This window comes from Bos taurus, unplaced genomic scaffold (genome assembly GCF_002263795.3).
Source record: "Bos taurus isolate L1 Dominette 01449 registration number 42190680 breed Hereford unplaced genomic scaffold, ARS-UCD2.0 Leftover_ScbfJmS_1899, whole genome shotgun sequence".
NCBI classification, from domain to species: Eukaryota; Metazoa; Chordata; class Mammalia; order Artiodactyla; family Bovidae; genus Bos; species Bos taurus.
The window spans coordinates 1,573,440-1,595,220 of record NW_020190994.1 but is presented as its reverse complement, the minus strand read 5'-3'; the positions used below and the strand labels follow the sequence as shown (position 1 = coordinate 1,595,220).

The 21,781-nt window shown below is 38.9% G+C and overlaps 1 protein-coding gene and 1 non-coding gene across 3 annotated transcripts in view; one reads left to right on the top strand and one right to left on the bottom strand.

Moving 5' to 3' along the window:
- Nucleotides 1-264: 264 nt before the first annotated feature.
- The window catches only part of LOC132342101 (ATP-binding cassette sub-family C member 4-like), a 168,041-nt gene continuing 146,524 nt past the window's right edge, over nucleotides 265-21,781 (bottom strand). Inside the window, exon 26 of one of the 2 annotated variants that reach the window (XM_015473885.3) lies at nucleotides 265-8,535. In XM_015473885.3, the coding sequence (XP_015329371.2) occupies nucleotides 8,434-8,535 (102 nt within the window). In that variant the 3' untranslated portion in view covers nucleotides 265-8,433. The remainder of the gene's footprint in view (nucleotides 8,536-21,781) is intronic. The other variant, XM_010810912.4, reaches the window with a different exon arrangement.
- Nucleotides 19,214-19,313, top strand: MIR3141 (microRNA mir-3141). Its single transcript, NR_107721.1, has one exon. It is a non-coding gene; the product is annotated as a microRNA mir-3141 (primary transcript).

Genomic DNA, 21,781 nt, shown 5'->3' with positions numbered 1-21,781 from the left:
ATTCAACATCACAGTAATCAAAGTCTATGTCCCTACTACCAAAGTTGAAAAAGCTGAAGTTGATCAGTTCTGTGAAGACCTAGAAGACCTCCTAGCTGCTAAGTCGCTTCAGTCGTGTCCAACTCTGTGCAACCCCATAGACGGCAGCCTACCAGGCTCCCCTGTCCCTGAGATTCTCCAGGCAAGAACACTGGAGTGGGTTGCCATTTCCTTCTCCAATGCATGAAAGTGAAAAGTGAAAGTGAAGTCAGTCATGCCCAACTCTTAGCGACCCCATGGACTGCAGCCTACCAGGCTCCTCCGCCCATGAGATTTTCCAGGCAAGAGTACTGGAGTGGGGTGCCATTGCCTTCTCCAAGACCTCCTAGAACTAACACCTAAAAAAGATATTCTATTCATCATCAGAGATTGGAATGCAAAAGTAGGAAGTCAAAATATACCTTGAGTAACAGGCAAGTTTGGCCTGGGAGAACAAAATGAAGCAGGCAAAGGTTGATTGAATTCTGCCAAGAGAATGCACTAGTCATAAAAAAAAAAAATACTCTTTTTCAACAACACAACAGACAACTTTACACATGGGCATCACCAAATGGTCAATACTGAAATCAAAATGATTACATTCTTTGTAGCGGAAGATGGAGAAGCTATACACAATCAGCAAAAACAAGACTGGGAGCTGACTATGGCTCAGATCACCAACCTCCCATAGCAAAATTCAGGCTTAAACTAAAGAAAACCATGAAAAACACTAGACAGACATTTATGACTTAAATCAAATCCTGTACGAATTTGCAGTAGAGATAACAAATAGATTCAAGGGACTAGATCTAGATAACAGTGTGCCTGAAGAACTATTGACAGAGGTACATAATATTGTGCAGGAGGTGGCAAACAAACCATCCCAAAGAAAAAGAAAAGCAAGAAGGCAAAGTGGTTATCTGAGGAGGCTTTCTGAATAGCAGAAGAACGAAAAGAGGTGAAAAACAAGGGAGAGAGGGAAAGGTACATCAGATTAAACACAGAGCTTTGAAGAATAGGTAGGAGAGATAAGAAGGCCTTCTTCAATGAACAAAGCTTAATAACACAAGAAAACAACAAAAGGGGAAAGACTAGAGATGTCTTCAGGAAAACTGGAAACATCAAGGGAGCATTCTGCCCAAAGATGATCACGATAAAGGATAAAAATGGCAGAGACCTAGTAAATGCTAAAGAGATCAAGAAGAGGTGGAAAGAATACACCAAAGAACTATAAAAAAAAAAAAAAAATCTTAGTGAACTGGATTACTACGATGGCATGGTTAGTCACCCAGATCCAGACATTCTGGAGTGCAAAGTCAAGTGGGCCTTAAGAAGCACTGCTGTTAATAAAGCTAATGGACGCAATGAAATTCCATAAGAACTATTCAAATCTCTAAAGGACAATGCCATCAAGATTTTGCATTCATTATGTTGGCAAATCTGTAAGACTCAGCAGCGGCCACAGGACTGAAAAAGGTCAATCCTCATCCTAATTCCCAAGAAGGGTAGTACCAAGAATGTGCCAGCCATCAATTGTACTCATTTCCCAAGCTGGTAAGGTCATGTTTAAAATCATCCATGCTAGGCTTCATCATTATGTGAATCAAGAACTTCCAGATGTCTAAGATGGATTTAGAAAAGGAAGAGGAACTAGAGATCAAATTGCCAACATTCACTGGATTATAGAGGAAGCAAGGGAATTTCACAGAAACATTTATCTTTGTTTAATCAACTATGTTAAAGTTTTGACGTGTAGATTATGACAAACTGTGGAAAGCTCTTAGAGAGATGGGACTATCAAACCATCTTACCTGTCTCCTGAGAAGTCTGTATGTGGGTCAAGAAGCAACAGTTAGAACCCTGTATGGAATAACTGATTGGTTCAAGATAGAGAAAGGAGTACGACAGGGCTGTCTGTTGTCACCCTGTTTGCTTAACCTACATGCTGAGCAAATCATGAAGAATGCCGGGCTGGATAAGTTACAAGCCTGAATCAAGACAGGCTAGAGAAACATCAATAACCTCAGATATGCAGATAATACCACTCTAATGGCAGAAAGCAAAGAACTAAAGAGCCTCTTGATGAGGGTGAAGGAAGAGAGTGAAAGAGCAGGCTTAAGACTAAATACTAAAAAAAGAAAAAGAAAGAAAAAAAAAAACTAAGATCATGGCATCACATCCCATTACTGCATGGTAAATAGAAGGGGAAAAAGTGGAAGTAGTGACAAATTTCCCTTTCTTTGGCTCCAAAATCACTACAGATGGTGACTACACCCATGAAATCAGAAGATGATTGCTTCTTGGCTGGAAAATGATGACAAACCTAGACAGTGTGTTGAAAAGCAGAGACATTACTGTGCCAACCAAGATCCATATAGTGAAGGCTATGGTCTTCCCAGTGGTCACATATGGTTGTGAGAACTGGACCACAAAGAAGGCAGAATGCGAAAGAATTGATTCCTTCAGTGTGGTGCTAGAGAAGATTTCTGAAAGTCCCTTGGATAGCAAGGAGATCAAACCAGTCAATCTTAAGGGAGATCAAGTCTGAATATTTACTGGAAGAACTGACGCCGAAGATGAAGCTCCAGTCTTCTGGCCATCAGACAACTCACTGGAAAATTCCCTGATACTGGGAAAGATTGAGGGCAGAAGAAGAAGAGAGTGTCAGAGGACGACAAGGCTGAATGGCTTCACTGATGCAATGAACATGAACTTGGGCAAACTCCAGGAGATGGTGAGGGCCAGGAAGGCCTGGCGTGCTGCAGTCCATGGGGTAGCAAAGAGTCAGACACAACTGGGCAACTGAACAACAGTAACAACCTCCTAACATTGATAGAGTATAAAATGAATCAGTACATGTAGAATTTATAACAGATCAATAGATATTGCCCAATATTAGTAATGCCCTCAGCTAGCACCTCTTCCAGAGAAGGCAATGGCAACCCACTCCAGTACTCTTGCCTGGAAAATCCTATGGACGGAGGAGCCCGGTGGGCTGCAGTCCATGGGGTTGCGAAGAGTCAGACACGACTGAGCGACTTCACTTTCACATTTCACTTTCATACACTGGAGAAGGAAATGGCAACCCACTCCAGTGTTCTTGCCTGGAGAATCCCAGGGATGGCAGAGCCTGGTGGGCTGCCATCTATGGGGTCGCACAGAGTCGGACACGACTGAAGCGACTTAGCAGCAGCAGCAGTGCCTCTTCACGTTCTGCTCCATTTTCTTCCTTTGCATGTATCAGCATTGAGACCTTGTTACATATGCACAGGCTTGTTTTCCATCTTCTCCAAGAGAATTTAAGCTCCAACAGGGCAGAGACTTTGTCTCTTGATGACTGTGATAGCCCCAGAATCTGTAACACTGCCTGTCTAACAAGCTCTCAGAAGATATTTGTTGGCTGTATGAATGAAGGCATAAGTGAATCTCCTTGTGTGATATGTCTGTTCCTATAAATTAGAAAATAAATCCATATAGATAAATAATTTTATATAACACAATTTTCTTATTAAGAATAAGTGTAAAAGGAATGTATTGTTATAACAATTAACTGGCTCCAAGATATCATAACATCACACTTTAAACAGTGGAAAGCACTGAAAAAGTTATTATTTAAGGAAAATGGATCAAATAATATTATGACTCAGGGAATTAAAACAGGGGCTCTATAACAATCTAGAAGGATGGGATGGGGAAGGAGATGGGAATGAGGTCCAGGAGGGATAGGACATGGGTGTGCCTATGGTTAATTCTTGTTGATGTTTGACAGAAAACAACAAAATTCTGTACAGTGATTTTCCTTCAATTAAAAAATAAATAAATTAAAAAACTATAATCTCAGTACAGAATACTTCAGATTGTTTTTGAGCTTGGGAAAAAATAGAATATAGCAAAATTGAAAAATAATAAACTGAAATGTAAGGCACTCTATCACCTTAAACATTTTCAAAATAATCTACTAAATGTACTGTATATACCAACCAGGCACCAGCACCCCTCACAGGCAGTCAACATAGATGTCAGATAGTTTCTATATTTTGTGGAACCTTCTTACTTTTCAAAAAGAAAGGCTGGTGTGGGCTAGAATGAGACAGGGAAATGCAATCAACAGACAGGGAAGAGGTTTTACTAGAGCAGGACCAGCAGTAAAAGAAATCGAGGGAGAGCCCCTTCACCAAAACATAAGGCCCCAGGAAATGGACATATAAACTGTCCCACAGCAAGGACTGAACCACGTGATTCCTAATGCACGTGCTGCTGATGCCCAGATTTCTGTATCTTGGTTTTCCTCTGTGATGAGACATTTTGTTGTTCAGTCGCTCAGTCATGTCCGACTATTTGTCAGACTGCAGCACACCAGGCTTCCCTGTCCTTCACCATCTCTTTACTGGATGCTTGGGGCTGGTGCACTGGGACGACCCAGAGGGATGGTATGGGGAGGGAGGAGGGAGGAGGGTTCAGGATGGGGAACACATGTATACCTGTGGCGGATTCATTTCGATATTTGGCAAAACTAATACAATATTGTAAAGTTTAAAAATAAAAAAAAAAAAAAAAACTAATGCCCATTGAGCTGATGATATCATCGAACCATCTCATCCTCTGTCTCCCTCTCCTCCTCCTGCCCTCAATATTTCCCAGCATCAGGGTATTTTCCAATGAGTCAGCTCTTTGCATCAGGTGGCCAAAGTATTGCAGCTTTAGCTTCAGCAGCAGTCCTTCCAATATATATTGAGTTGATTTCTTTTAGGATTGACTGGTTTGATCTCCTTGCTCTCCATGGGACTCTCAAGAGTCTTCTCCAGCACCACAGTTCAAAAGCATCAATTCAGCCTTCCTTATGGTCCAACTTTCACATCCATCCGTGACTACTGGAAACACCATAGTTTTGACTATATGGACATATGAGACATACTTCTGTCCTAATAAAGATACTATCAGTGTTGACCATTTGACTGTGTGCTTTCTTCCCAGTTTTGATGTAATAGCCCATATACTTAATTCCATATCCTAGAATCTAAGCTGTTTTGTTTTTGTTTTTAGAAGCAAGACTTCAATGATTCATTTTGAGAGTTTTATCTACTGTGATCTTTTAACCTTTGATAAAGTGCTTCATTTTCAGGTACAGTCCTGTTACATTTGTGGAGTTGCCTTTGCACCCCAATCAGCACTAATTTCTGATGAACTTTTGTCAGTTTATAGTAAGTTAATTAGTTTTCAGTATATGAAAAATGTATTTTCAGCATATTTTGAAAAGTAACCAAGATGAGACAGGCAGCATCCACAGGACTGTATCCCTTCTGAATGTCCACCTCTCCCAAGGAAGAAGGAAGAAATAGAACTAGAGGACTTTAAAAGAGGAAACATAGTGGTTTCCTCCTACTCACTCTCAGGCCAACTCTGTGAGTTTGGGTTCACATGTCCAGTTTGGCATCATTTATAAACTAGTAACTAGGGTTTTGATTTCACTTAAAAATTGATCTCACTGATTTAGTGATACCTCTTAGAGTGATGGGCTTCCCAGGTGGTGCAGGGATAAAGAATCCTCCTGCCAGTGCAGGAGATGCAAGATACGTGAGTTTGATTCCTGGTTTGGGAAGATTCTCTGGAATAGGAAATGGCCATCCACTCCAGTATTTCTTGTCTGGAAAACTCCATGGACAGATGTTTCTGGCGGAGTATAGTTACATAGGGGGTCGCAAAGAGTCAGACATGACTGAGCATGCACATGCATGCACTTAGAGTGATTAATCATCCCATTATTCTTTTTCTCTAGGAATGATTTATCACATTTGTATGTTTTTCAATGAAAGATTTGGTAGGTTTTCTTTAAAACAGTCATAAAGAAGCAATTCCTAGGGAAACACAATGATGGGATGATTTCTCCAAGCATTATCACTAAAGCTAACATGGTCAATCCCAGAAGCAATACATCTAAACCACACACTTCACTTTTGAAATAAACTCATATTTATTTCTTTTTATAGAAACCTCCAAATGTACTTTAAATAAGGGTAGATCTTAGTATTATCTACCACTTGTACCACCTCATCATTTTTAGAATTTAGATTAGCATTGACCCTCTGTCCATGGAACAATATGTTCTGAAATTCTAGACTAATTTTGCTACCTGAGAATCCATGAAAAAAAGATCTCAAACTTGGAAACAAATAGGAAAATAATTAACTAGTACTTCCTTTTTTTTAAGATGTCATAATTTCACCATTAAATAGTCCTGTGAGTTCAAGATCAGCAGATCATCCTCTCTTGTTTTTCACATTTGATGGTTAACTAATCTCCCCACCTCTTCTCTTTAGAATTGCACTGTAAAAGACTCAGAAACTTAAATGAAATCAGAGGTGTAATTCTTTTCAGGCAGGAAAAAGTGAAGCAATTGGCCCAACTTAGGAAAATAAAATCCCCACAGTTGCTGGAAAGCAGGGTGGGTGTGTAAAGACTGTGTGCTTACATCCTTCAGAAACCAGAATTACTGGATGGACATTGTCAGACCTTCAAATCTGCCTGCTCATAGTCAAGGCTCGCCTACATATTACAGGTTTCAGAGCTTCCCTGGAAGGGTGACTCTAAATGGCACACACAACAACTCAAAACATCACGAACAATTGGTCACTCAGATTTGCACAGTAGAAATTTTTTTAAAAGAAATACACCGCACTTCTCTGAAATGAAAAGATCAATAAAACATCTAGCAGTTATTTTTTCATGTCAAAATGTATTTTTCCTATTTTCCTCTAAGAGTATTATAGTGTCTGGTCTTACATTCAGTCTTTAAATCATTTTGAGTTTATTTCTGTATATGGTATTAGGGAGTATTCTCATTTCATTCTTTTACATGTAGCTGTCCAGTTTTCCCAGCAGCTGGGAAGAGGCTGTATTTTTGAAGAGACTGTCTTTTCTCCATTGAAAAGAGAAGAGACCGTCTTTTCTCCATTGCACATTCTTGCCTCCTTTGTTATAGATTTGGTGACTATCTGTGAGTTCATCTCTGGGCTCTCTAGCCTGTTCCATTGATTTATGTTTCTGTCTTTGTGCCAGTGCCATACATCTAGAGTACTGCAGCTCTGTAGTGAGTTGACCAAAAAATTCATTTAGGTTTTCCCATAACATTTTATGTAACAAACTTTTTGACCAACTCAGTATCTTAAATCAGGGAACCTTATTTCTCCAGCTTAATTTTTCTTTCTCAAGAGTGCTTTGACTATTTGAGGTTTTTTTGTGTTTCCATACAAATTGTAAAATTTGGGGCTCTAATTCTATGAAAAATGTCATTGGATTTTTCTGATAGGGATTGTACTGAACCTGTAGATTGCTTTGGGTAGTATAGTCATTTTCACAATATTGATTCTTCCAGCCCAAGAACATGGTATATCCCTCCATCTGGTTGTGTCATATTTGGTTTCCCTTGTCAGTATCTTATAGTGTTCTGAGTACAGGTCTTTTGCCTCCTTAGGTGGGTTTATTCTTAGGTATTTTATTCTTTTTGTTGCAATAGTAAATGGGATTATTTTCTTAAACTCTCAGACCTTTCATTGTTAGTGTATAAGAATGCACATGCTTATTTTTTAAAAGCACAAGACTGAGCTAGGTTCTATGAGAAATTAGAAGTCTGTCTACTGTTTAGATATCTAGACTTTCTGCCATCAGTAGAACTGATTTGTAAAACAAGGGAAAATATACAAAGTACTTTGTATTAAAATACACAAGGCAATGGAAACTTAATAGTCAATTTTTTTTTTTTCATTCAATGGTAAGGAAATTCAAAGAAGTGGGGAAAGGGGGAACATGATACAAATAACAGAAAATTCTCTAGAAATGAACCTGTCCACATAAAAAGTAAGCAAACACTCTAGGGTTCTGTTAGCTGCATTCATGCTACAGCATTAAAATGGCATAATCACCAATAAATAATCATTAGCACATTCCAGTTATATATTCTATCTTTATAAACACTTTCCTGTGAAACTGCATAGCATTTTATTGGTATAATCTGTCACATTTTTAAGTTAATAATGAAAAACTACTATTGTCTCCACATCATGGATGTTTCCTAAGACCAGAGGAATAAAATGAACATTGGAGGGTAATTAGGGTAATTAATTCACCAGGTCACTAGTGGAATTTGATCCCACAGCTTTAACATCTAATTTAGTGTTCTGCTAAGGACAAGATAATGTATCTAGTTGCTCACAGTATTAGGGAAAAAGCAAAAATAGAAACATGAAGCATTATATTGTTGGTTTTCATCACCATCATCAATACACACATTTTAAGTGCACTCATGTCATCAGAATTTTCCTAGGAGGTAAACAAAGTCAGTTAAACTGATAAGCTCCCTTTAATTACCTGCAATGTTAAAAATGTATATACACATATACTCATACTTACACATTACATTTAATAAATTACCTCTTCTAAGACTTTCCACAGTTCCACATCCATATGCTCATGAAAGGGATCCAGATTTTTCCTCATTGTTCCAGTAAATAAAACAGGTTCCTAAATGCAACAAAATAGTGAATGTTTTTACCTTAACCTCTTTCCATTTTATTCCAGTGCTTACAGGACAGAAATAAAATATAAAATATCAAAATTCACTGTGATCATTAATAATAAGGTTTCAAATGTATATTTACAAAATAGTATCTCTAAAATAATTTTCCATTGTACAAAGCATGCTACTAAATATCCTCTGGACTATTGAACACTAACAGAAGGTAGTGTTGAAGAAGCTTTTTCATATTAAGAAAGAAACTGAAGAATAGAAAGGAAGATCTGTTTGTTTATTTGTTTTAAATACCTTCCTGGTAATGAATATCTACTTAAACACACACACAAAATGATGATATAATTATTTGAGAAACTTTACATCAAGATTTACATAAATTAACTGTCAATCCTGGTGTGATGCTGGGAAACATCAAAAGCATGATTAGTTGAGGTTTGTGCCTCAAAGCAAAATTGTGAACTATTTCCACATTGCAATGAAGAATAAACTAGGATATTTTCTCCATTTGGTAAAACAGTATTCTGGGATGGGGACTCTCTCAATAGGTGTGAATGAACATCCCCACACATGCAAAAAGAAGTCAGTTCCTGGGGCCTGTGGCTCCTCTGTCCATGGAGAGAGATTCTGTGATCCTGCACCAGCTGGTCCCACATTCTCTCACCTGTACATCAGCACAGAACACCTCAGAGAGCCTCGTTACTAACTTCAAAGCCAGGAGGACCTAAAACCCACTGTGACCTGTGTCATAATAATATTATTTTAATTTAATAGCTCCTTTTATTCATCTATTTTAGGAGGAGCCACAGGTAAATTACTCTGGAAATGCATCCCTCTTCTTGTGGCTCAGATGTTAAGAGTCTGCCTGCAATATGGGAGATCCGGGTTCAATTCCTAGGTTGGGTAGATCCCCTGGAGAAGGAAATGGCAGCCCACTCCAGTGTTCTTGCTTGGAAAATCCCATGGATGGAGAAGCCTGGCAGGCTACAGTCCATGGGGTCACAAAGAGTTGGACATGACTGAGCGACTTGATTTTCTTTCTTTTCTTTCATTCTGTGTTTAAGAGAGAATCTTGTACATAAGCTCATGTAGGCCATTTAAGTTTCTTATGGAAGGCTCTAGTAAGCGAGGACATAAAATATGAGCAGCAGAGAAGAGCCCAACTGGCTCTTTTCAACGAAGGGGGCAGAACAAGGGGATGCACACGTGTAGGAATAAGAGGAGACTTGATTCTTCCACAAGTGCCCGGGAACTGATCAGAATCACCATGTTCAATTCCTGCCTGGACTTAGAGCTGTTCTGTTCCTCATCATTTCACAAAAGCCTGAGAAGGAAAATGAATATAGATAATTCTTCACTCCAGCCATGAAGAAGAATGTCACTCGGAGCGCCTCCCACATCGTCTTTCCCTATTGTCTTAGTTTTAAGTCTTGTAAGAGAGAAATGGATGCAGAAAACACATGGTAGGCCATCAAAAAAAGATGTACCCCTAAGTAGAATCCAAAATTAAAAAGACATTATAAGGGGAGCTACATTTGCACATTGTTGAGCAAACAGCCAATATGCTTCTAAAGCACTGAAAATCACTGGTCACAGGATGTTTCAAAATGGTTACTGAATTGAACTGAAAAATCACAAGAACCACATTTAAGGCCTCCTTTAAAACTCTGGAATTTAGGATCAAAGACTAAATAACCATCTAAGCAATGGTAAGAGTTCCTTGTCAGGGAATAATCATCATTCTACTTCAGATTTTTAGAAAACGTTTTATTCTTTGTAAGATTGCAACATGCAGGCAATTTCTCTTCCTTTAGCTGTTTCCATTAGATTTACACAAATGACGTCACCAGGAGAGAGGAAACTGGTCTGTGATATTCCTCCCTTTCCTCTGACTCTCCTCCACCTTCCCTCCAAGGATCTAAACTATGGCAGGATTTTACTCTGGGGACCCAAAACAAGAGACTTTTCAAGCATTTGTGTTTGAGGAGATAAAGGGCTTGAAAAAGGCCAGCTTAAGCAACCAGCTTTGAGCTCAATTGGGAAAAGTGAGATGTGGTCTCTCTGCTTACAATGATGACAAGAATGCTTTGCTCATCCCTGGCTTACACGACCTGAACACTTTTTCTCTCAGGTTCCTCTCATAAAGCAAATTCACATCCTGTTAAGACGTCTAAGGTATGAAGCATCAACCTGGTTTTCAAAATATAGTCTATTAAAGTGCTATCTAAGATAGTCTATGAAAAAAATCAGCTTACTATTTTTTTAAGTTCTTATTATTTATCATTTTTATTTTTATATATTTTATTTTTTTTTTACTTTACAATATTGTATTGGTTTTGCCATACATCAACATGCATCTGCCATGGGTATACACATGTTCCCCATCCTGAACCCCCCTCCCACCTCAGCTTATTTTTTAAAGACCTTTCTTCCTTCCTTAAACAATGAAAAGTGTCACAGTATTAGCACATTTGTGAAGGGCAGTTTTGGTGATTCAGGAGAACAGGCACAGTGTCCTCATTTAAAATTCAGTCACCAATTACATAATTAGAGCCTCTTTTTATTGTCACCTCCCTCACCTTCTTCTCTTGGGAACACTCTTTGAAGGGGATGAAGTTCTTTAAAGACTAGGGGACTAAAGCAGGATTCTTTGCAGAAAGAGGAGTCCCTCACTTCTGAGCCCCTGACCAGTGCCTGCAGCTGCTTCAGACTGAGCTTTTATCAGAGCCCTCAGACACTACGTAGGCCTTAAGGAGGTTCTGCTAATTATCACCAAACCACTGCTGAATGTCATGCAAAAAACAGAAATTAAGCATTTCCCATTGTAATAAGGGTCCCCACTCAAGTCTATACCATCAATCTAAAAGGATATATTGAGAATTATGAACGTTTATTTTGCAGTATTAAATGGAAGATATAGTTTAGTAAATAAGACTATTTCTCTTTGCTAAGACATTTCAAAATCAGTAAAGTTTTAATCGAAACTTGCTGAATAAAAAGAATGACTAATTAAAAGTTTAACTGATTGAAGTTATATTTTTCTTTAAAGCCGGCAGGCAATTTTTGATCAATCTGTTTTAATATGTCAGTGTTTTATGCATAGTGTTCATTTCAGTTTCTACTCATTCTACTTCCAACATTTGCCAAATAAGAAACCATTATCTTCAAAAGGTAATAAATGTGCCCACAGTAAACATATACCGCAAGGGCAAATAAGGGTCAAATGAATGATCATTTCTGATAGATATTAAATTACCCACCTCTAAGCAATAAAGTTAAGAAATTAATCTTATAAATAAGTGCAGGCAGAACAGTGTAGAGATTTATGGTAGGACACACAACCTACATGTAAATATACACTATTTATTGTCTCTTGCATTTTTTCTGAAGGTACACAATTAAACCTCATATAATAAGAGTAAGCAGCTCAACAGGTAAAGAATCCACAATGTAGGAGATGTGGATTGGAACCTTGAGTCAGGAAAATCCCCTGGAGAAGGGAACACCTATCCAGTACTTTTGCCTGGAGAATCCCATAGACAGAGGAGCCTGATGGGGTACAGTCCATGGGGTCACAAAGAGTTGGACACGACTTGAGCACACTCTTGCACAACTGGCACCACAGAGTCAGGAAAACAGACACTTATTCAATGTAATATTTTAAGTGGAGCATTAGATTCAAAACTGTTTTTCATCATGGTTTAAAGTTTACACTATTTAAATTTATCATTTGTGCTATATTCCGTAGTAATTGTTTCCTTTGTTACTAATATAATACAAGTTCATATTGGATGTGCGTAGAGAAATTAACTGACAACACGGTGTCACTCAGGCTCTCCTGCCCCACTCTCTCCCCACCTCTTACCTTGTGCTCTGTAAAAAAACCATACTACTGACATTGGTAGTACTGGGCCTGAGCACCCACTTGGTGATGGGCCACTTTTGTCTGTTTTAGTATATCAGTAGACTTTGAAGACTCCTGGCTGCTGCTGCCCAGAGAGAACAAAACTTTCTGTAGTCCCCACAGCTCCTCAAATCTTCTTCTAGCTTCCCCAGTGGCACCTTATCTACCCTGGGTCTAGTGAACCATATGAGTGGAAAGACAGTGTGTGACCCAAAAATGGCCACTCTGAATCAGAACATTTAATGTAGTACAGCGATCATACTAGACCCTTTGTAGAGGGTGCTAGAAGACGAACCTCTCATTATCTTACAAAGAAACCTAACCACTAGCCTTCAGAGGCTTAAAAAGACCTGGGATGAAGGCAAAAAACATACAAGTGGTTACAAACAAAGCAGATGAAGCACAGCACTGTACCCTGATCATGTCAGTTCCAAATCAGGAAACTGCATTCCACTGAAGTATATTTTCAAGTGTATCTACCACTGCGGCTTCCTTTGTAAAATGTATAAAGGCTATGTTTTCATTTTTAATCTGAGTAGAAAGGCTACATTTTCATTTCTAATCTGAGCACCTTATTTAAGGGGTAGAGTGAAAAAGTTGGCTTAAAGCTCAACATTCAGAAAATGAAGATCATGGCATCTGGTCCCATTCCTTCATGGGAAATAGATGGGGAAACAGTGGAAACAGTGTCAGACTTTATTTTTGGGGGCTCCAAAATAACTGCAGATGGTGACTGCAGCCATGAAATTAAAAGACGCTTACTCCTTGGAAGGAAAGTTATGACCAACTAGATAGCATATTCAAAAGCAGAGATATTACTTTGCCAACAAAGGTTTATCTAGTTAGGTCAGATCAGATCAGTTGCTCAGTCATGTCCGACTCTTTGTGACCCCATGAATCCCAGCACGCCAGGCCTCCCTGTCCATCACCAACTCCCGGAGTTCACCCAGACTCACGTCCATCGAGTCAGCGATGCCATCCAGCCATCTCATCTTCTGTCGTCCCCTTCTCCTCCTGCCCCCAATCCCTCCCAGCATCAGAGTCTTTTCCAATGAGTCAACACTTCACATGAGGTCACCAAAGTACTGGAGTTTCAGCTTTAGAATCATTCCTGCCAAAGGAATCCCAGGGCTGATCTCCTTCAGAATGGACTGGTTGGATCTCCTTGCAGTCCAAGGGACTCTCAGGAGTCTTCTCCAACACCACAGTTCAAAAGCATCAATTCTTTGGCACTCAGCCTTCTTCACAGTCTAACTCTCACATCCATACATGACCACAGGATAAACCATAGCCTTGACTAGACGAACCTTTGTTGGCAAAGTAATGTCTCTGCTTTTGAATATGCTATCTAGGTTGGTCACAACTTTCCATCCAAGGAGTAAGTGTCTTTTAATTTCATGACTGCAGTCACCATCTGCAGTGATTTTGGAGCCCAGAAAAATAAAGTCTGACAGTGTTTGCACTGTTTCCCCATCTATTTCCCATGAAGTGGTGGGACTGGATGCCATGATCTTTGTTTTCTGAATGTTGAGCTTTAAGCCAACTTTTTCACTCTCCACTTTCACTTTCATCAAGAGGCTTTTGAGTTCCTCTTCACATTCTGCCATAAGGGTGGTGTCATCTGCATATCTGAGGTTATTGATATTTCTCCTGGCAATCTTGATTCCAGTTTGTATTTCTTCCAGTCCAGCGTTTGTCATTATGTACTCTGCATATAAGTTAAATAAACAGGGTGACAATATACAGCCTTGACGAATTCCTTTTCCTATTTGAAACCAGTCTGTTGTTCCATGTCCAGTTCTAATTGTTGCTTCCTGACCTGCATACAAATTTCTCAAGAGGCAGATCAGGTGGTCTGGTATTCCCGTCTCTTTCAGAATTTCCCACAGTTTATTGTGATTCACACAGTCAAAGGCTTTGGTATACTCAATAAAGCAGAAACAGATGTTTTTCTGGAACTCTCTTGCTTTTTCTATGATCCAGCGGATGTTGGCATTTGATCTCTGGTTCCTCTGCCTTTTCTAAAACCAGCTTGAACATCTGGAAGTTCATGGTTCACATATTGTTGAAGCCTAGCTTGGAGAATTTTGAGCATTACTTTACTAGCGTGTGAGATGAGTGCAATTGTGTGGTAGTTTGAGCATTCTTTCGAATTGCCTTTCTTTGGGATTGGAATGAAAACTGACCTTTTCCAGTCCTGTGGCCACTGCTGAGTTTTCCAAATTTGCTGACATATTGAGTGCAGCACTTTCACAGCATCATGTTTCAGGATTTGGAATAGTTCAACTGGAATTCCATCACCTCCACTAGCTTTGTTCGTAGTGATGCTTTCTAAGGCCCACTTGACTTCACATTCCAGGATGTCTGGCTCTAGGTCAGTGATCACATCATTGTGATTATCTTGGTCATGAAGATCTTTTTTGTACAGTTCTTCTGTGTATTCTTGCCATCTCTTCTTAATATCTTCTGCTTCTGTTAGGTCCACACCATTTCTGTCCTTTATTGAGCTCATCTTTGCATGAAATGTTCCTTTTGTATCTCTGATTTTCTTGAAGAGATCCCTAGTCTTTCCCATTCTGTTGTTTCCTCTATTTCTTGTCTAGTCAAGGCTATGGTTTTTCCTGTGGTCATGTATGGATGTGAGAGTTAGACTGTGAAGAAGGCTGAGTGCCAAAGAATTGATGCTTTTGAACTGTGGTGTTGGAGAAGACTCCTGAGAGTCCCTTGGACTGCAAGGAGATCCAACCAGTCCATTCTGAAGGAGATCAGCCCTGGGATTCCTTTGGCAGGAATGATTCTAAAGCTGAAACTCCAGTACTTTGGTGACCTCATGTGAAGTGTTGACTCATTGGAAAAGACTCTGATGCTGGGAGGGATTGGGGGCAGGAGGTGAAGGGGACGACAGAGGATGAGATGGCTGGATGGTATCATTGACTCGATGGACGTGAGTCTGGGTGTACTCCAGGAGTTGGTGATGGATAGGGAGGCCTGGCCTGCTGTGACTCATGGGGTCGCAAAGAGTCAGACACGACTGAGCAAATGAACTGAACTGAAACGAGTGTCTCTCTTTCAAGAATGTGGGAATCACATGAAGTTGCTTTAATCTTGTTTTCTTTTTCTTCTTTTTTAATCCTAAACCCTCTGAATGAACTGATCATCACCCATAAAGTGAGTGAAGGTCACTCAGTCATGTCCGACTCTTTGCGACCCCATGGACTATACAGTCCATGGAATTCTTTAGGCCAGAATACTGGAGTGGGTACCCTTTCCCTTCTCCAGGGGATCTTCCCAACCCAGGGATCTAACTCAGGTCTCCCACAATGCAGGTGGATTCTTTACCAGCTAAGCCATAGGGAAGCCCAAGAATCCTGGATTGGATAGCCTATCCCTTCTCCAGTGGATCTTCCTGACCCAGGAATCAAACCGGGGTCTCCTCCATTGCAGGTGGATTCTCTACCAACTGAGCTATGAGGGATGCAGCTATAATCATCACCCATATTCAGACAAAAACATTCTTTTCCAAGAAATGAAAAAGAATTTAAGTCCCTAAAGTCCTCCTTCAGGGGCTCCAGGAAGCAATTCCATGGGATTTAATGGAGTCTTCAGTGTCAGGAACAAAGGGCCAACTGCATTAGGCTAGATTCCAGTGTATATCTTAAGAACAGTAAAGAAATGTATAGTACATCCACCTATTTTCTTTTTCTTTTTCTCTTTTTCTCAACAAGAAACAATGGAAATAAAGCCAGGTAATCACAGAGAAGTCATAGAGACAGCTCTACCTTCACCTTCGACCTACTGCAGAAAACTCACAGAATGGAAATAAGAAAGAGCAGAGAGGGCTGTTTAAAAACTACCAAGTTTTTTCTTTGATTTTTAAAAAAACTATTAAATATAAAAATGAATCTGATTAATCAGGATAAAGATGATGGCTGCTGATCTGTGCCAACACTTGCAGTGCAAACATAAATACTGAATGTGTATGGAATCCCTCTTAAACTGCAAATATTTCCTTTGTGCCAACAGCATAAGGGGCTCTTGGTGCAGAGAATCATCTGAAGAGGGTCTGAAATCCATTTTCCACATCCTTTCAGATAAGCGGCTACTCCAGAATATAATCTCCCCTTGATATTCTTTATGGGGAGCATACTTACCTAAATACTTCAGGTTGTGAGCACAAAGGATACATACACTTCATCTACCTGTTATGTTTAAGAAAATTATTTAGGAAAAAGTTTCATTTTTGCTTTTCCTGAAACTGTGAACACAAAGTGAGGAGTACTTTCTTGAGAATACAGTATTTGTCTCTGAAAGTTCCCTACCAGACTCCAGGACTGATGGTCTATGTCACCACTACCCTGCCTCTGGTTCCTATGCAGGTGCTTGATGATGTCACACCTCCCTCACTTCTGACCTGCTCATGGTGGAGTCAACAGTGATGGGGGTGAGCCTGGGGGAGAGAGAGATGACACTGGAAGCTCACTGCTACTCCCAGGATCACAGGGAGCGGGGAACCAAGTAGGATGATGCAGGCCTGGATCACCTAAGTGGGGCAACTCACAGAAACAGCTCCCCCTCTACAGAGTCTGCTCTCAGCTTCCCAGGTTCCCTAAATCAGGATATTGAGACACAGGCATCATTGCTTCCTATTGGTACTTAAACAAGTAGCTTAATTAACCAAACCAACAGATTTTCTCCACTTCCACAGCCAGCTAGACATTGTAAAGAGAAAGGGCTCTTGGCTGGGGAGGAGTGAGATTTTGAGTATCTTTCCCTGACACTTATTAGTCCATGGTGTATAAGTGAATAAATCTGTTTCTAAACAGATACTGTCCAAATAACAGACATAACATTAGAAGTAGTATCTTCCAGTTTTGCTTTATACATATTCATGTTTGTTATGGTTAGGGGAATCCTTTTTAGTGGGTTGGTAGGAAAAAATGGGAAAATATCTGATGAGAATATCATTCAACAAACATATTTTTAAAAAAAGACAATTCTTTTTTTTTTAATTTTATTTTATTTTTAAACCTCAAACACTGTATTAGTTTTACCAAACATCAAAACGAATCCGCCACAGGTATACATGTTACCGTTTATTAGCTATTTGGTTCAGAGTATGTTACAAATCTCCCTGAGCCCTAATTCCATTACTGGAAAATAGGCTCTACTGTGAGAACCTGAAACATCAATGAAGCTCCTAAAGTGATGCTAACATAGACCAGTGAAGCCCAGTCCAACGGGATGACAATGAGGAGCCATGTTTGGAAACTGCAGGTGCAGTCAGTGGATCATGATATCAATTTTGGGCTTGTGACCATCATTTTGTCTTTTGTATGAACTAAAATATAACATATATAATAGAAAATATTGGAGCACAGTGCAAGAATAACATTGTTTCATAAAATTTTTGTTTCTCGTGTGTGTGTCTGTATGTGTGTGTATGTGTGTGTGAGAGAGAGACGTTTGCACAAGCATGAAATCATAATACGAAGCAGTTTTACTGTGGATCACAGTCAACAGCATGTTGAAGTCACTAATAGAACAGTTAGCTACTCAGGTTCTGGAGTTGGGAATCTCCTCAAATTTGAACAATGCTTATATATTTTGTAAATTGATTCCTTGTTGGTCACATCGTTTGTAAGTATTTTCTGCCTTTCCATAGGTTGTTTTTTTGTTCTGTTTATGGTTTCCTTTGCTGTGCAAAATCTTTTAAATTTCATTAGGCCTCATTTGTCTATTTTTGCTTTTGTTTCTTTTACTGTAGGAGATGGAACCAAGAAAATATCACTGTAATTTATGTCAAATAGTATTCTGCCTGCATTTTCCTCTAGGAGTTTTGTAGTACCTGGTCTTACATTTAGGTCTTTAATTCATTTTAAGTTTATTTTTGTATATGGTGTTATAGAATGTTCTAATTTCATTCTTCTACATGTTGTGTCCAGATTTCCCAGCATCACTTATTAGAGAGACTGTCATTTATCCATTGTATTATATAGTCTCACCTTCTTTGTCTTAGATGAATTGACCATAAGTGTGGGGGTTTACTTCTGAACTTTCTATGTTATTTCACTAATCTATATGTCTGATTTCTGTGCCATTATCATACTGTTTTTATTAAAGTAGCTTTTGTAGTATGGTATGAAGTCACAGCATGTGATTCCTCCAGGTCTGTTCTTCTTTCTAAAGACTGTTTCTAGTATTCAAGGTTTTCTGTGTTTCCATAAAAATTTTAATTTTTTTGTTCTTGTTTTATGAAAAATATTATTGTTAACTTGATAGGAATTGCACTCAATTTGTAGGGTACCTTGACTAGTGTGGTCATTTTAACAATATTGAAACTTCCAATTAAGAACATGGTATATCTTTCCATGGACTTCCCTGGTGGCTCAGATGGTAAAGCGTCTGTCTACAATGCGGGAGACCTGGGTTCCATCCCTGGGTCAGGAAGATCCACTGGAGAAGGAAATGGCAACCCACTCCAGTACTATTGCCTGGAAAATCCCATGGACAGAGGAGCCTGGTAGGCTACAGTCCATGGGGTTGCAAAGAGTCGGACACGACTGAGTGACTTTTTCATTAAAGTAGCTTTTGTAGTATGGTATGAAGTCACAGCGTGTGATTCCGCCAGGTCTGTTCTTCTTTCTAAAGACTGTTTCTAGTATTCAAGATTTTCTGTGTTTCCATAAAAATTTTAATTTTTTTTTTTTTGTTCTTGTTTTATGAAAAATATTATTGTTGGCCCCCGGCCCCGCCCCGCATCATCGACCCCGCCCCCGTCTCCACCCCGCCCCCCGGAGCCGCTGAGTGGCGGCAGCGGCCCCAGGACCGGGTTTCCTCAGACAAGAGGGCGGGTGGAGGAGGAAGCGGCCGAAAAAAGATGAAAAAAAAAAAAAAAGAAAAGAAAAATATTATTGTTAACTTGATAGGAATTGCACTCAATTTGTAGGGTACCTTGACTAGTATGGTCATTTTAACAATATTGAAACTTCCAATTTAAGAACATAGTATATCTTTCCATCTGTTCACGTTGTCTTTAATTTCTTTAATCAGTGTCTTACAGTTTCCTTTTGCCTCCTTAAATAGGTTTATTCTCAGATTTTTTGTTCATTTTCTCATGCAATGATAAATGGGTATTTCCCTTAATTTCTCTTTCTGTTTTCTTGATGATAATGCATAGAAGTGCAACAGATGTCTGTATATATAATAGCTTATAAATCTCAATATCAAAAAAACAAACTACTCAATCAAAAAATAAACAGAATGCCTAAGAAGAAATTTCTCCAAATAAGAAATACACATGGCCAAGAGGGACATGAAAAGATGCTCAATATCACTAATTATTAGATAAATGCAAATCCAAACTACAATGAGGTATTGCCTCACATCAGACAGAATGGCCATCATTAAAAAGCCTACAAAAAATAAATAGTGAAGGAGGTATGGAGAAAAGAGGACCCTTATACACTGTTGGTAAATTGGGAATGTAAATTGGTACATTATGGAAAACAGTATGGAGGTTTCTTAAAAAAAAAAAAAAACATAAGAGTTATCATATGACCCAGCAAACCCACTCCTGTCCACGTATCCAGAAAAGACAAAAACTCTAATTCAAAAGATACATGCTCCCCGATGTTCACAGCAGCACTACTTACAAGACATGGAAGCAACCTAATTGTCCATTGACAGATGAACTGATAAATCAGTTGCTTCCATGTCTTGTTAAGTAGTGCTTATAAGACATTAAGCATCTCTTTATCTGTTCAACTGATAAAAGCACCTCTTTATCAGTTCATCTGTCAATGTATATTTAGGTTGCTTCCATGTCTTGTTAAGTAGTGCTTACAAGTAGTATGCATATATATATATATATATATATACACATATATATAGCACTATATATATACACACACTATATTTATATATACATACACAGTATATACACACAAAGACATACACATAGAATATTACTCAGTCATAAAGAAGAATGAAATAATGCAATTTGTAGTAACATGGATGGACCTAGAGATTATCATACCAAGTAGGTCAGAGAAAGACAAATGTAGTATGATATCACTTATATGTAGAATCTAAAAAAGATTATATAAATGAACTTATTTATAAAACAGAAATAATCTCACCAACATAGAAAACAAACTAGATTACCAAAGGGCAAAGCAGGAGGAAGGGATAAATCAGAAATTTGTGATTAACAGATACACACTACTGTATATAAAAAAAAAAAAAAAGAACAAGGATCTATTGTATAGCACAGGTAACTATACTCAGTATTTTGTAATAACCTATAATGGAAAATAGAATGAAAAAGAATATACTTGCTCACACACATACATACACACACACACACACACACACACACATAAAATTGAATCACTTTGTTGAACATTTGAAGCACTGTAAAGAACCATACTTCAACTTAAAAAAAAATAAACAGACACACACAGAATTCAAACCCTGACTTCACTGCTTGCTGCTTACCTGGGCAGTGGGTTAAGCTCACAGTTGTTGTTGTTTAATCACTAAGTCATGTATGACTCTTTTGCAACCCCATGGACTGTAGCTGTCAGGCTCCTCTGTCCATGGGATTTCTCAGGCAAGAATACTGGAGTGGGGTGCCATTTCCTTCTCCAGGGAATCTTCCCAACCCAGGGATCAAACCCACGTCTGTGCACTGGCAAGAAGATTCTTTACTGCTGAGCCACCAAGGATGCCCTAAACTCACATGTTGTGGTTTTTAAATCTGTCAGATAAGGAAAACAGGAGAATTGTGAAGATTAGCTAGGACATGATAGGGATAAAGGCTAAAACCTGTTAGGGATTCCACAAACTTTTGAAAATATTACTAATACCTGTGTAGCTTGTAAGAGTCTGCAACAAGCACTGGAACAACAGAAATGAGAGACACAGGCCCTGTCCTTAAGGACAGGGAGACAATAGTTAAGAATATGGGGAGAGCTGAGAAAAAGGCCAGAGGTCTTGGTGGGGGACTGGAAAGTAAGAGTGTGTACAGGGTGGTAGTCAGGAAAGAAGCTGGTGGGAAGGGAATATGAAATCAAAATGAAATTAAAAGTGATATTCTCTCCTTTTGTTCCTCATAGAAAAGAGGTTAGACATATTTTTCTGGTTTACTTTTCCCCAAAACTCCTATTGTGTGTGTTGGGTTGGTGGGGGGTGTTTTTCTGGTTTTTATTTTTTGCTTTACTGTTTAAACTTATATAAATAATTTGGTTTATAACCAATAAATATAAATAAAATCACACAAAAAAACATAAATAGAAATTGAAAAGCAAAATTGTTTCAGAATGTATTACTCTTTT